The 14,223-nt window shown below is 36.5% G+C and overlaps 1 protein-coding gene across 4 annotated transcripts in view; it reads left to right on the top strand.

The window, feature by feature from the left end:
* Nucleotides 1-14,223, top strand: part of ADGRG6 (adhesion G protein-coupled receptor G6) — a 142,666-nt gene that overhangs the window by 108,371 nt on the left and 20,072 nt on the right. For all 4 annotated transcript variants that reach the window (XM_030809765.1, XM_030809766.1, XM_030809767.1 and 1 more), the window contains 6 exons: nt 527-572; nt 1,959-2,065; nt 5,597-5,724; nt 6,421-6,689; nt 7,898-7,994; nt 10,435-10,718. In XM_030809765.1, coding sequence (XP_030665625.1) covers nt 527-572; nt 1,959-2,065; nt 5,597-5,724; nt 6,421-6,689; nt 7,898-7,994; nt 10,435-10,718 — 931 coding nt within the window. The remainder of the gene's footprint in view (nt 1-526; nt 573-1,958; nt 2,066-5,596; nt 5,725-6,420; nt 6,690-7,897; nt 7,995-10,434; nt 10,719-14,223) is intronic.

A 14,223-nucleotide genomic window follows, 5' to 3' on the forward strand; every position in this document is an offset into this window, starting at 1 on the left:
TTTTAAGGCTGAAGAGTATTTCATTGTATGTATATACCAGATTTTGTTTGTCTATTCCTCCGTCAATAGACGCTTGGGTTGCTTCCACTTTTTGGCTCTTGTGAATAATGCTACTGTGAGCATGAGTCTACAGATATCTCATCAAGTCCTTGTTTTCAATTTGTCTATGTAAATACCCAGACCTAAAGGAGAATTTTGAAGATGATGTGAAATTGTAGTGTCAAGAGCTTTTCTAAATGCTAAGAATGAGAGTAGAATCAATATACTTAATGATGGGACATTTGTAGTAACCTACAGATAAATGAGTAGGTAGTATGATTCCTTGTGAGGTTAGAGTTGATTTTCACTTGAAGTCTCAATGGGAGAGAAGAAGATCCCCCTAAATTGCCTGACATTTTCAGGTTGAATTGGCATGTTAATACTAATCTATTTCTTTGTGAAACCCTTTGTGTTTTTATTCTTTTGCCATATTTAGATCATGGCATTTTAAACACAATTTCACATGTTTATTCTTATGTTAATATAGGAAGTGCATCATCCCATCTGTGCCTTCTGGGATCTGAACAAAAACAGTAAGTTTTAAAATATTGGTTGTCTTAATATAGATAACAACTGAATTTTAAACATTGTTAGACACCCCCATTTCCTTTAATTCCACCCCAAACCAGAGTGAGTCACAATGTAAGTGTAAATGGCAAATGAGCTGCAAAGTTAGTTTAGGTAGCTTGGGAAGTCAGTTCTAATTTCTGTAACTTTTTAGTCATTGCAAGAAGAAATAGGCAGACTTCACTGTGTTTTCTTTCATTTTTTCAGTTGAACAACCTCTTTGACATCAGTTATTTGTAAAATACAGCATACAATTTTATTGCTACTTTTGATGAAAGTAGACTTGCACTTAATCTCATTCTTCTAAGACACATTTGAGGAGATTATTTGATATGTGTAAGGCAGACAATTTAAAATCCAGCTTCCAGACCTCCAGTTATGAGGGAGGTGAGAAGCCGACTGAAGGACTGTAAATATAGAAATTGTTATAATGGACGTGTATTACTTGAAAGAGATGAACAGCCTGCAGAATTAGATTTGACAATCAAGAAAGGAAGGCAAAATTAAGGGATGAATCAATCAATAGGCATAAGGTGTTAAATCTCTTTGAAAGGAAGTACAAATAAAGAAGCTTCTTCTGTTTGTCCCCTTGTGAGGATTATTGTGGCCAGATTCATTCTAGTATCAATGCAGGCTGCTTTGCTGATGAAAATAGCCTGAAAAGGGCAAAAACTTCTTTTTTTGATAGTCCTTGTCACAGCAAGACAGGTGTTTTTGGTGGAGGCGTTTAGTTGGATAATTTTGAGAAGATCTTTACTCATTTACATAGTTAAAATTATCACTTTATATATTAAAATATTATTTAAATAAATGGATTGAATACACTGACAATATGCATTGTTCGTATTCCATTTTATACCATGAAAGTCAAATAAGGTGGGTTCAAGCCATTTACAATCAGTTATCACCATTCATGATTTTTGTATACGTAAATGGCACATTATAAGAAAGCAAACCTTCTTTGTTCTTATGTCTTCATGAAAATGTAGATTAACCCTCAGAAAAAAATCATTGGTTCATTAATATGTAATGTATTTGAAAAGGAGTGTTCTTTTTATGGAAGTTCATTTTAAAATATGTTAAAAATTAAACTTGAATCAAACATTTGTGGAACTCATGAGTTTGAACCCACTGATTAGATCACCTCTAACTGCCCACCCAGAGCTAACATTTGATGATTCTAGGAATCCAAATTATTCTAAGGATTGAAAGCTTTCATAATGGTATCCATTTTACAGATAAACTCTGTATGGCAGAAGAGACTGAGGCAAATTTCTCTGTAGAAGGTCTCATCCATTACAGAGAAGACACTGACCTGCTGTTTTCACACTGTTTGTTGATTCCTTCAACAGAAAGTTTTGGAGGATGGAACACGTCAGGATGTGTTGCACACAGAGATTCAGATGCAAGTGAGACAATCTGCCTGTGTAACCACTTCACACACTTTGGAGTTCTGATGGTAAGGGGGGAATTTCTAAGCTCATTTTGACATGCTATAACTTTGGATGGCATACTCCTTTTTTGTATGTATTTTTAGATTATGTATTTTGGGAATTATTTCCTGATAGTTTTCATCTGTACCATGAATCTTAATTCTTAATAAAGAATCTAATTAGCAAAGATCACATATTAAAAATATGTAAAAGTAATTATGGAAAAGAACTTTCTCCCTTTTTTTCCCTGTAGCATTAATAGTGATGATAAATAATCCCAGAAACAAGAAAATCCTCATGAAACTTTTTAATTAAGAGAGAAACAGAGTCAAAGAGATGGACAGGGAGACAAGTGGGTGGAGGGAGAGAAAGTTAAAGAAGAAATGTTGGGTGTTACTAACATGGAAGGGAATTGTGAATAGTGTGATCAAAAAATTTTTCCTTACGTTGTCACTCACTCAATATATTTGAACGTTACTTTGTACCTGGTACTGCACCGAGTGATCTCCCTCCTAGAGGTTGCCGTTTGTTAGGACAGACTGGTGACTAGGGTTAGAATGGAGACTTCAGAGCTGCAAGAGAGATGATGGTTATGATGTTTCTGTCACTCTTAGGCCTCTATATCATTCTTTCCTTCCTTCTTCCATGCCCCTGTTTTATCTTATTAGCCAGCTTGCCAAACAGTTTTAAACAAAATTAGATTGCATCAGTGTGTTTTTCTTATCCCACCAAATTTTAAGACGCACCACACATCCAGCGACTTTGAACTCATCCATAGATTTAAACCTTTCCCTTTTATCCAGTATACCTGTGATTTTGCAAACACTTTTCTGGTCTCCAAGGTACGCTCTGGGTTGTAGCACAGCCTTTGTTTCTGTTTGGTTTTCATAAAGGGACCAAACCACATTTGTTTTTTAATAGAAGTTAGGAGTAATGTGAGCTGAGGCAATAAAGCTTTTCAAATTAGAATCACAGACGTCAGGTTTTGTTTATTCCCGCCTTTAGATCTTGCACCCTTCTTCCTGTGGGGACTGGGAGGAAGCCGTGAGGATCTGTGGGATGTAGTATTTGGCTCACGAATCTACTCAGCCTATGTAAATGGCCATTGTCATATGGCAACCCTGCAAGTTGTAATTTTCCTGACAATCAAGTACATAAATGCTCTGTGGAGTAAGAACAAGTCATTTAAAAAGGTGATAAATCATAGAAGACACCTTTTTAACTATCTAAAATACAAATATTTTGCTTTTGCTGCCAAAGCGTGAAAATGAACAATTAACTCTTGCATGTTTTCCTTAAGTAATTATAAAAGAAAATGCAGTTTCCTTCCATGTTCTCTTTTTTGCAAAAGTGATAGCAGGCATTCTTTCAAAGAACACTTATTTTTCATGATTACTCATTCAGGTATGTAAGCTTTAGCTTAATTCATTTAAATATTTCAACTATGTGCATGTTGTAAGTCTAATATTAAATAAATAGATAACAGTAACAAAATTTACTCTTCAGAGATGATTTATATGCAGCCAGAGTTTGCCTGCCCACGACTTCATATGGCCAGTTCCTTCATATATTGTCTAAATTTTATTATCAGTTTGTAATTATGTATTTTTTTTTCTGCTGCTATCTGATTGAATGGTATTTTATGTGTATGTATATATGTAAAGATAAGCATCATTCATGCTATCTTTCCATTTTCTACCTTGTCTGTTTTTGTAATATTAAAAGTTGCTGGTAGAAAATCTTTTCAGAGTGTATCCTTTTTGGTGATGTTCTCTTATCTTTTCAGTCTTTCCAGACCACCAAGATTTTGTTAAGAGTTTTTCTTGACTTAGAAACTCTTTATTCACTGGTATAAGATATTCCCAGAGTCTGCATCGTCCCATGACACATTCACCAATTCACCATATGAGATGCTAAAGCAATGCACCTCATACCTATAATTATATCTTCTGGTCTACAAATATTTTAAGAATTTAATGTCTTCTGCTACATTTCTTTGTACTAAAACTGGCTTTCGTGAAGATTAGCACACTTTCATATTGGCTATATCATAAAAGTTTTCATATTTTCATTCTCTAAAGAACAAAACAACACAAAATTGTGTATAAATCTGTAAACAAATCAGTAAACAGCCTTATTTAGTTTCTATTTGAAATTCTGGATTTAATTGTGATTTGCAAGTCATAGGTTTTTCAAGAATTTGTGACACATCACTCTCAAAACCGTGATTCATCTCTCTGGGCTGATGAATCATTGGTTGAGGTAGCCTATCTGTGAGTCAAGTGGCACCAACTCAAACCCCATCTCATGTACCCTGGGTGCCCCGTGTTCTCCCAGTGTTTTAAGGGATTCCCGGGGTAAGAAGATAGGGGAAGCCCCCTCAGACTCTGAGCCTCTGCTTCTGCTGAATTCCATCACTTTGTGCATTTCTTGATGTTGCAGAGATACTGTACCTGTTCTTTACTGCATCAGTGAAACCTGAAACTAACCCACATTTCTTTATCACACACACACACACACGCACAACTTACTCAAGACCTGTGTGTGAGTAGCAGATTTTATTGGCATTTTGGTGACAATTAAAGACAATTTACATATACAAGGAAAAATCATAAACATTTTCTCCATAATTTAAAACCTAAAAGTTTACACTAGATATTTAATACATCCCTTCTCGAAGAACACTTCATTTTTGAACATCTACATAATGGAGGTAACTTTCTCCTCCAACCAGGATTGAGTGATTGGTCTTACCTCAAGATTTATTCCTATCCCAATCCCCCATTTAAGGAGGAAAAGAAAGATTTTTCTACCAAGTCCAGACTTTGTAAGTCTCCCTTAGCACATTGAAATTAACACTTTATATTAATACACTGGAAAGTATTTACTTCTTTCCACTCCACAACAGCCCTGAATAATTAATTGTATCCTTTCGGTACTATAGGAATAAAAAAGTCTATGACCCCCAAAAGTCTTAGTGGCATCTCAATTATGAAAATAAAGACTGTCCCACCTCATACATACCAAGCATTGAAATGACCAGGGTTAGGAGCCTCCACACCACCCTTAGAGCTTGGCAGTCACAGCACCAGCACCAGCCTCTGGCTGAACTCCTTGCTACCTGGCAAGGAACCTAAAGGCTTGAGGGTTTGGCCATATAGACTACTGTGGTCTCCATTTGAACTGGTGCCCCCAGCCCTGCAACTGTTAGGAATGGGCCTGATGGTTTATTATGCAAGGCAACCATCTCCTCTCCAGTTTCTGTTGAGGGTCCTGGTGGTTTTGATCTTCAGGTTATACTGGAGTGCAGAAAGCTTGGGAAAGAAGGTAATGATGAAAAACAATGTGTAACGACTTTCAGAAGTAATGCTGCATTTTTTTCTTTTATTTATTGATTGAAAATAATATAATAAATGGAAATTTTAATATTGATTTACGCTGTTGGTTTTAGCCCCTGAGAGTAAGCTGCTCTAATGTTAACAGTGAACTTTCTAGTGAAACAGAACGATTCTCATGAGAAGAGAGATTCTTACAGCTGCTTCCCATGTTTTATGTAGGACCTTCCAAGAAGTGCCTCACAGTTAGATGCAAGAAACACTAAAGTCCTCACTTTCATCAGCTATATTGGGTGTGGAATATCTGCTATTTTTTCAGCAGCAACTCTCCTGACATATGTTGCTTTTGAGTAAGTATATTTTTAATCTGCCAAACCCATTGCTAACTGTTCCAAATGTGAATAAGAAAATTGCCTCGGCTTTGAAAAACATTTATACACTGTAGGGTGGTTCAACGTTAATGTTCATGTTTCTCATAAAATATATTATGCAACATGAATTTTCCAGCTATAGAATTTTAATTTATAATTGCTGTATTTCTATTTATAAAATGCATTCAAATCTGTTAGAAATGGTTAACATTTAAGTAAGTAAAAATTATATAAGGTGCTTTCTGTATTGTAAAACATGAAAATGTTTGTTTTATAATCTTATAAAATTAGTCCTGAAACAATTTTTTTAAGATCCCTAACTCATTAAAAATCAAAAAGGTTCAAATAATTTAGGGAAATTATTTTTTAAGAAAAATGTCATTCTTACAACTCTAGAATTTTTCCTGTATTAAAAAAAATTCTGTTGAAACCCAACTGGGAATTGTATAAACAATTGGAAATAATTTTGAAGTAAATTAATATTTTTAAAGTCTTTATAACTTGCCAAATACTCATAAATATCCTTAGCCCCTCCTTTTAGCAGAACCACATCAGAAAGGTGGTGCTACCTATCTTATTGCAGGGTTGTAGAAGATATGAATTTATACAGGCCTGTACTTAAAAGATTGATATACAGTATTAGTTCTCTCATAGATTCCTTTTTTCATCTTTTAGGAAATTGCGAAGGGATTATCCCTCCAAAATCTTGATGAACCTGAGCACAGCCCTGCTGTTCCTGAATCTCCTCTTCCTCCTAGATGGCTGGATCACCTCCTTCAATGTGGATGGATTTTGCATTGCTGTTGCAGTCCTGTTGCATTTCTTCCTTCTGGCAACCTTTACCTGGATGGGGCTAGAAGCAATTCACATGTACATTGCTCTAGTTAAAGTATTTAACACTTACATTCGCCGATACATTCTAAAATTCTGCATCATTGGCTGGGGTAAGCCTCTTAAAATTTTTTTGGTTTTGTTTTTCCCTCATGAAAATTGCCAGATTCTCATAGGAAAAAATCTTATTTAAAAAAAAATAGTACCATTAAGAGGAACCTCAAAATTGTGAATGGCATGGATTAGATATACATAGCCTAAGAAAGGGACATCTTCACAACTTTATTTTTTAAAACTCATCAACAGCACTCACTATATACAGGAGTAAAGGAAAAGCCCTCACTCCCTGAGTCACCACAAACTTATTTCCTGAGCCCAGAGCCAGCCCACCCAAGTCTGAAGAAGCAGCTGGCAGACAGTGGTGTCTTTTCCATGATGCTTTAAAATACAAAGGCCAGCTCAGACGGCTAGTTACACTCATCCCCAGACACATGCCTATGTCTTGGAAACCAGAGAAAGAATGTTATTCTTGTGTGCGCAACCAGAATACTTATAGGATTATTGCCTTGAACTTTTTGTAATAACATGAGTCCTCAGTCAGACATAGGTGGTTGTATTAACTTGTTTGAGATCTTCTGTTGTGCTCCCTTGTTTTTCAGGTTTCATATTGAGCCAGGCATTTTAGAGCTTTCTCACAGATCTGTTTCAGATGGAAATATAAAAGTGAGAGATATTTTCAAGACCTTCAAAACCACTTCAGGAGGCAATAAGCACACTCTTCAGAGACCTGGGATGCCTGCCATAGCATTTCCCCACTGAAATATACATGGAAATACTTTATTCAATCTCTGGAGAGAGAAGGCTACAAAGACTTTATAGCCCCCTTGCTTTTCCTTACTTTTTCTAAAGAGTTTTCTTTATATAAAAGGAGGCAATATAGGCTGTAATGACCTTGTCTGCCTAAACTCTGCCAGTCTAACAAGGCTTCATTAATGAAACCACATTCACTAGTGCTAGATTTGATACAAATCAGGTTTAGTTTTCCAATGAGTCCCACTAAGCAAACAGAATTTTATTTAAATATCTATCATTTAAGAGTAGGTTTGGATTGTTGCCAGTTAGAGTTGGACATTGAACCCCAAGGAGGGGATTTTGTTGTTAACCAAGTTGCCATTTCTAAGAAGTTTGAATCCGGGATATGGAATGTTGGCTTGCTTGCATTTCTCTTCTTTTCATTTCTTTTCTTTACATTTCATTAGCAGTCTTATGAAGCAGTTTCAGATGCTTCAAAAGAGTTCGTGTCATGGTGTTTTTGTAACAGGTTTGCCTGCCTTAGTGGTGTCAATTGTTCTAGCGAGCAGAAACAAAAATGAAGTCTATGGAAAAGAAAGTTATGGGAAAGAAAAAGGTGATGAATTGTAAGTAATAACTTTTTGTGATGAGTAGATATCCTTTGTTTCCTGAAGTTTAGCATTAATTTCCATGCCAATAGCAAGGCTTTCATTTTAAAAGGTTGATGTTTATTCGCATGACTGCCAAAGTCTCTGCTACACCACAGATTCAGTTGAATGCCCTGAAATGTTTGAGACACTTTTTCATATTAATATTGTACTCTGTCATATGGAGGAATTGAGAAAATGCCTAAGACAGTTTTTTAGCCTCAGAAGACCCATTCTATTTCAGAAGATTTCATAACACTCTCACCTCCTCAAACCCACCCACATCTTCAAGAGAGTTAAATAGCAGTATCAGACAGAGAGTGAATGATTCATTGCCAATGGGAGTGTTATGTAGAAATTTAGAGAATGGAGAAATCAGCAAGTTCTTAAACAATTTCGAAAGTTCTCTTCAGATTGTGAGATCATTGAGATTAAGGGTTTTATGTTGTTCAGTTTGGGCAGTTACTGATCTCATATTTTATTAATCCACCATGGGTACTCAATAAATATATGTTGATTGAAAAAATTACTGAATGAATAAAGAGGCTATTTCTGAAATGGGACCCATGATGCCACATATCTATGCATATCTCATGGATGGATAACATTTACATTGGCTGGGCTCAGTGGCTTACACCTATAATCCCAGGGCTTTAGGAGGCCGAGCTGGGTATATCACCTGAGGTCAGAAGTTTGAGACCAGCCTGGCCAACATGGCGAAACTCTATCTGTATTAAAAATACAAAAATTAGCTGGGCATGGTGGTGTGCAAGTATAATCCCAGCTACTACTCGGGAGGCTGAGGCAGGAGAATCATTTGAATCCGGGAGGCAGAAGTTGCAGTGAGCCAAGATCGCGCCATACACTCCAGCCTGGGCAACAGAGTGAGACTCCATCTAAAAAAAAAAAAAAAAAAAAAACCCACTTACATCCAATCGCTTATCCAATCTCTGTCCCATTTCTTCACAGTCTTCCCTTCTCTTATATTGGTAAAGTGGCACTCAAAAGACCCCACAAGAACTAGGGAAAAATAATGGGGCTAGGTCAGGAATTCCAGAATTTTAGAAGAACTTCTATGTGTAAAAGAAATGTTAGTTCTAGGGACAAGCAATATTATTCCAGGGACATTTATAACAACATACATTAAAAGTAGAAATCAATAAATAATTTCTAAATAAGAGAATTTTAGAAATGTGTTCATCAACTCATACAGAACTTTAAAGTACCATTTAGTAAACTGCTATACCATAAGGAAATTTCATTTATTGATAATTTACTGTATGCCAGAATCACGCTAGTTTCTAGAATTCAAAGATGCGCAGGACAGCTTTTGCCTTTGTGGAGGTTATGTTCCAACATGGAAGATATGGCCCAGAATAATAACAGTTTGTGCTAGAATTTCAAGATGAATTTAATTGCTTTAAATCATTTATTCAATTTTTGAGGTGTCTTAAGAATTTCCATAGCATTGATTAGGCACGAGGACATCTACAAATTATATTATTTGACAACTTTGCATATAGTACAGTTTAAAAATTTTTTTCATCTACTATCCAATCTGTATATTCTAAGTATCAAGTATCTTCTCCATCTCACTGGGATATTTTGTAATCATTGTAAGCTACGTAATTGTGCATGACAAGCATCTGTATATTAATCAATTATAATAAGGTCTTGCCTCATCTACAGCAATGATATTAGTAGTAATTATTTTACCACAGTAACAAACTCACAACTAGTTGTGACTTAAGTGAGTAGGAGTTTAGTCTTTGCACATGACAAGAAACATGGTAGTGGCAATCACTGGCATTGATTTCGTGGCTAAAAATGTCAGGGCCAACAATTCTGCAGCAGGCTTGACCTCTCTGTCATTGGACAGAAGATGCTGGCTGCAGCTCCACAGGTCACTTGCACGTTTGAAGCAGGAAGAAGGAATAAGGGCCTTGCCAGTTGAGTCTACCAGTAATAGCTCTCCCAAAAATCCTTCGGCAGACTTCTACTTCCATATCACTTTATAAAACGATGTCATACAGCCACTCCTTAAATACAAAGGAGACCAAAATTAGTTTTTAAATTTCCCATTCTCAGTGTACAGGCACCCGAAAGAAAAGGAGGTTAGACATGGCTTGGAGCGAGTCAACCAAGAGTGTTTTCATATCAACTCAGAATTCAGGAAGCAACCTTGTCTTCTTTGTAATATTGGCTTACCTAGATATTAAGACGATGGCCATCCAAAAACAAATGAACAAAAGACCTATGACGAGATTGAAGAAGAAACTGAGGTCCAAGGAAGTAAAGTGGCTTTCTAAAGACATTTGAGAGGAAAATCTGCAGTAGCCCAAACTAAGCTGAGAAAAGTCTTAGGTAAACAGAACATGGTAATACATCTTTTTTTCTTTCTCATTTCTTCTTTTTTAAGCTGTTGGATTCAAGATCCAGTCATATTTTATGTGACCTGTGCTGGGTATTTTGGAGTCATGTTTTTTCTGAACATTGCCATGTTCATTGTGGTAATGGTGCAGATCTGTGGGAGGAATGGCAAGAGAAGCAACCGGACCCTGAGAGAAGAAGTGTTAAGGAACCTGCGCAGTGTGGTTAGCTTGACCTTTCTGTTGGGCATGACATGGGGTTTTGCATTCTTTGCCTGGGGACCCTTAAATATCCCCTTCATGTACCTCTTCTCCATCTTCAATTCATTACAAGGTAAGATAAATTGTACATGAATAGTCTCTGCTTTCTAATTTTGGCTTTTTGCAAGCAGCTTCACTTTTGGACAGATGCCGTGTTAAGTTTCTGTGTCGCTATTTCAAGTGCTGAATATAGTTCCATGTGCAGTGTGGTCACTTGTTAAAAGGGTCTTGAATAGATAAATGAGATAGAATGTTAGTTTTGCCTTTTTATCAGTGATATATCCCAAGCACCTAGAACACTGTACCTGGCAGATAGTAGGTACTCCATAAATGCTTATTATTTCATGAGTGAATATGGAACAAGGGAAGTATCTAGCTGAGAACCGAATGGGGAGTTTAAAGGGATGCAAAGACAAGTTACCTTCTTCACAGTTTTGCTGAATGTTGGTGCTCTTCATAGATCCTGTCCCCTGTAGTTTTACCATTGATGCCAGAAGAATTTTTAGAGTCTGTGTAAGAACAGTAGCAGTTCGCCTTGATTTTTTGGCTCCTTTGATTTCAGAATAAATACCAACACTCTAGTTCAGAAACTTTTATCTTTTTATGAGATATATTGAACTTTTCACAGTTAGTTCAACAATTGAACGAACATTTGTCAGTGGTCTGCTTTGCATAAAAATACCAGGCTTCCTTCAAAGAGCTTGCAGTCATACATCTTAATCTATAATACATACCATAGTATACTCTATAATAAATTTAACTTTTAAGCTTAAGTGAATATAAATTGTCTTTTTAGATCATTAAATGGCATTCTTTAAGATTTTGAATATACCCTGTACTGTTGATGAAACACCTTAATGTGCAGAAGCACCATGAGGCCAACACTTCAAAAGAAATTAGAATGCTTGGAATGTTTCTGAGTAGAGCAGTGCAAATGGCTTAACTGAAGCTATTGGTCTTGCAGTTGTAGATGTCTGGGGAAGAAATTGCTGAATATATCTGAGCTGGGGTGGAAAGCAGATTTGTATTACTCACCAAATGAGGTGCCAAGGTGGGTACTCCCTGCAGGTGTGTTTTAAGAAAGCCTGTACTTATCTGCAGGGGAGAGTTGGTTACTGCTTATCTTCCATGCTCTTCCACTAGCTTGTGAAGTGCAAAAAAAAATTATCGCATGGTACGTGCTTAATGATTGGTAAACTAATGGATTGTTAGATGGAGAAAGAGGCTTTGGGGATGGCCTAATCCAATCTGAGATGCCTCTGGCATAAATATGTATTAACTAGTTCAGCAAATTTTATTCAGGTTCATTGTCTTGTAACAAAGGAAATATGTAGGCTCTTTGTCTTTAGTTCATAGAATAATAAGCCTCAAGTGCAACTCCAAAAAATTGGAAAATGAGTATGTAGCATATAAATACATCTTTATTGGGATCTAGCTTTATAAAGTGAGTATTCCTCTATTTAATCTCTTCTATAATATAAAACATAAAAGTGCCTAAATAAATATTGACAAAAGTATCCACTAACATTAGAAATTCCATGGTTTTATATTTCAGGATTATACATAAAAGGCACATTGATCTGCCAGCCCAGCCTTGGTTTTGCTTTTAGAATTTCCTGGCAGTTTCAGTAACCTTCAACAGCTACAGTTGTCTGTTCAGCTCTGTTTCCATTAATGAGAATTGGGATGTTTTATTTTTCCCAGCATGGGTCCCCTGTCAGGAGGGAAAAATGTTGTAAACCATCATCAACTCAGTGTTCTTCATAAATCACTGACTTTTAAAACTAATTTTAAATCATATAAATTCAGAACAGATTTCAGCACATTTAATTATATTAAAACACCTCCCAAAAAGAAAATTTAAATTAAAAGGCAGTGATACAGAGCACATGAGTCTACCAACAATTGCTTGCTGCCCAGGCTTGTGCCAAAACTTAGGATGCTATGGAAATATACTTAATGGTTTTTATTGTTGAGTCATTTTCAGAACCTTCCAAGAGAGGCTTTGTTGTTAGCAGTCTATGCTTTGTTAAAAGAAGCATGTAGAATTTAGACAGCTTAAAGAAATGATTCAGTGAATGCAAAATGAACTCAGGTAGTAAGGAGGCAAACTACATTATATCTAATTTTTTCTCTTTTTGATATTTGTCATTCCAGCAAAAATCATTATGTGGTCCCTCTGCCTCATGGAATTTATATTCTAGTAGGGGAGACAGGTTAATTAAATATATTGCTCTATAAAAATTACCTTGTGACGTTGAGAATGTGTTACAAAAAAACATGATATCTAAGCTGAAATCAGGAGGATCAATAGGAATTAACTAGGTGAAAGATGGGAGTAAGAGTAGGAAGAATAGTATTTGAGATAGTGGGCATTTCATGTGCAAAAAATTTGCTATAGTTGATTATTACAGTGCGTATTCAAGGTATTAAAAGAAAACTCATATATCCTGAGAATAACAAAAGTGCAGGATAGTGACAAAGCAGAGAGGCACAACAGAGAGGCAAGGACTAGACCAGAAGGCTCTGTATTTCAATCTTTATAAACACAATAGGAAGTCTTTGAAAGCTAGAGTGACATGTGGAGTGACATGATTGGATGTGCACTTTGTAAAGATAAAGCTGGACATGATGTGGTGAATGGATTAGAGCTGCCCAGTAGTGTCTGTAGGGAGAGCAGGTAGGAGGAGACTCTCACAGCGTTTGGGGAAAAGCTGGTCCAGTATTTTAGACTGTGGTGGGGATGGGAGAGCTAGAGAGATGCACACAGAACCAAGGGAAATTTAAGAAGCATGCTGCTACAAAATACTCATCATTGATTTGCTCATTAAACTCTTACTTTTCTAGAATGATTAGAGTAAGGAGTCTTCTTGTTAATACAATATTATAGTTAATGGATGCCTATCATTATAATATTTAACAATGGCTAAAGCTTTAGAATGCGAGCAACATCCTAAAAGCTAAAACTATGCTAAACATATTTTAGTCCATCTTAGATTCAGCTTGCAGGGGAACACCTTAAAATCATCAGGGTCACCATGTAATGTTATGGAGGCGGGATGTGTGGGAGCATGTGTTTGAGCTGGGTCTGCTGTGGTGTCAGGGCATGTATCAGTTCGTTTTCACACTGCTGATAAACATATACCTGAGACTGGGCAATTTTCAAAACAAAGAGCTTTAATTGGACTTACAGTTCCATGTGGCTGGGGAAGCCTCACAATCATGGCAGGAAGCAAGGAGGAGCAAATCACATCCTATGTAGATGGTGGTAGGCAAAGAGAGAGTTTGTGCAGAAAAACTCCAATTTTTAAACGCATTAGATCTTGTGAGATTCATTTACTATCACGAGAACAGCCCAGGAAAGACTTGCCCCCATAATTCAATCACCTCCCACTGGGTTCCTCCCATGATGCATGGGAATTGTGGGAGTTACAATTCAAGATGAGATTTGGGTGGGAACACAGCCAAACCATATTATTCCACCCCTGGCCCCTCCCAGATCTCATGTCCTCACATTTCAAAACCAGTCATGCCTTCCCAACAGTCCCCCAAAGTCTTAACTCATTTCAGCATTAACT

Source organism: Nomascus leucogenys, chromosome 3, assembly GCF_006542625.1.
Source record: "Nomascus leucogenys isolate Asia chromosome 3, Asia_NLE_v1, whole genome shotgun sequence".
Classification (NCBI taxonomy): Eukaryota; Metazoa; Chordata; class Mammalia; order Primates; family Hylobatidae; genus Nomascus; species Nomascus leucogenys.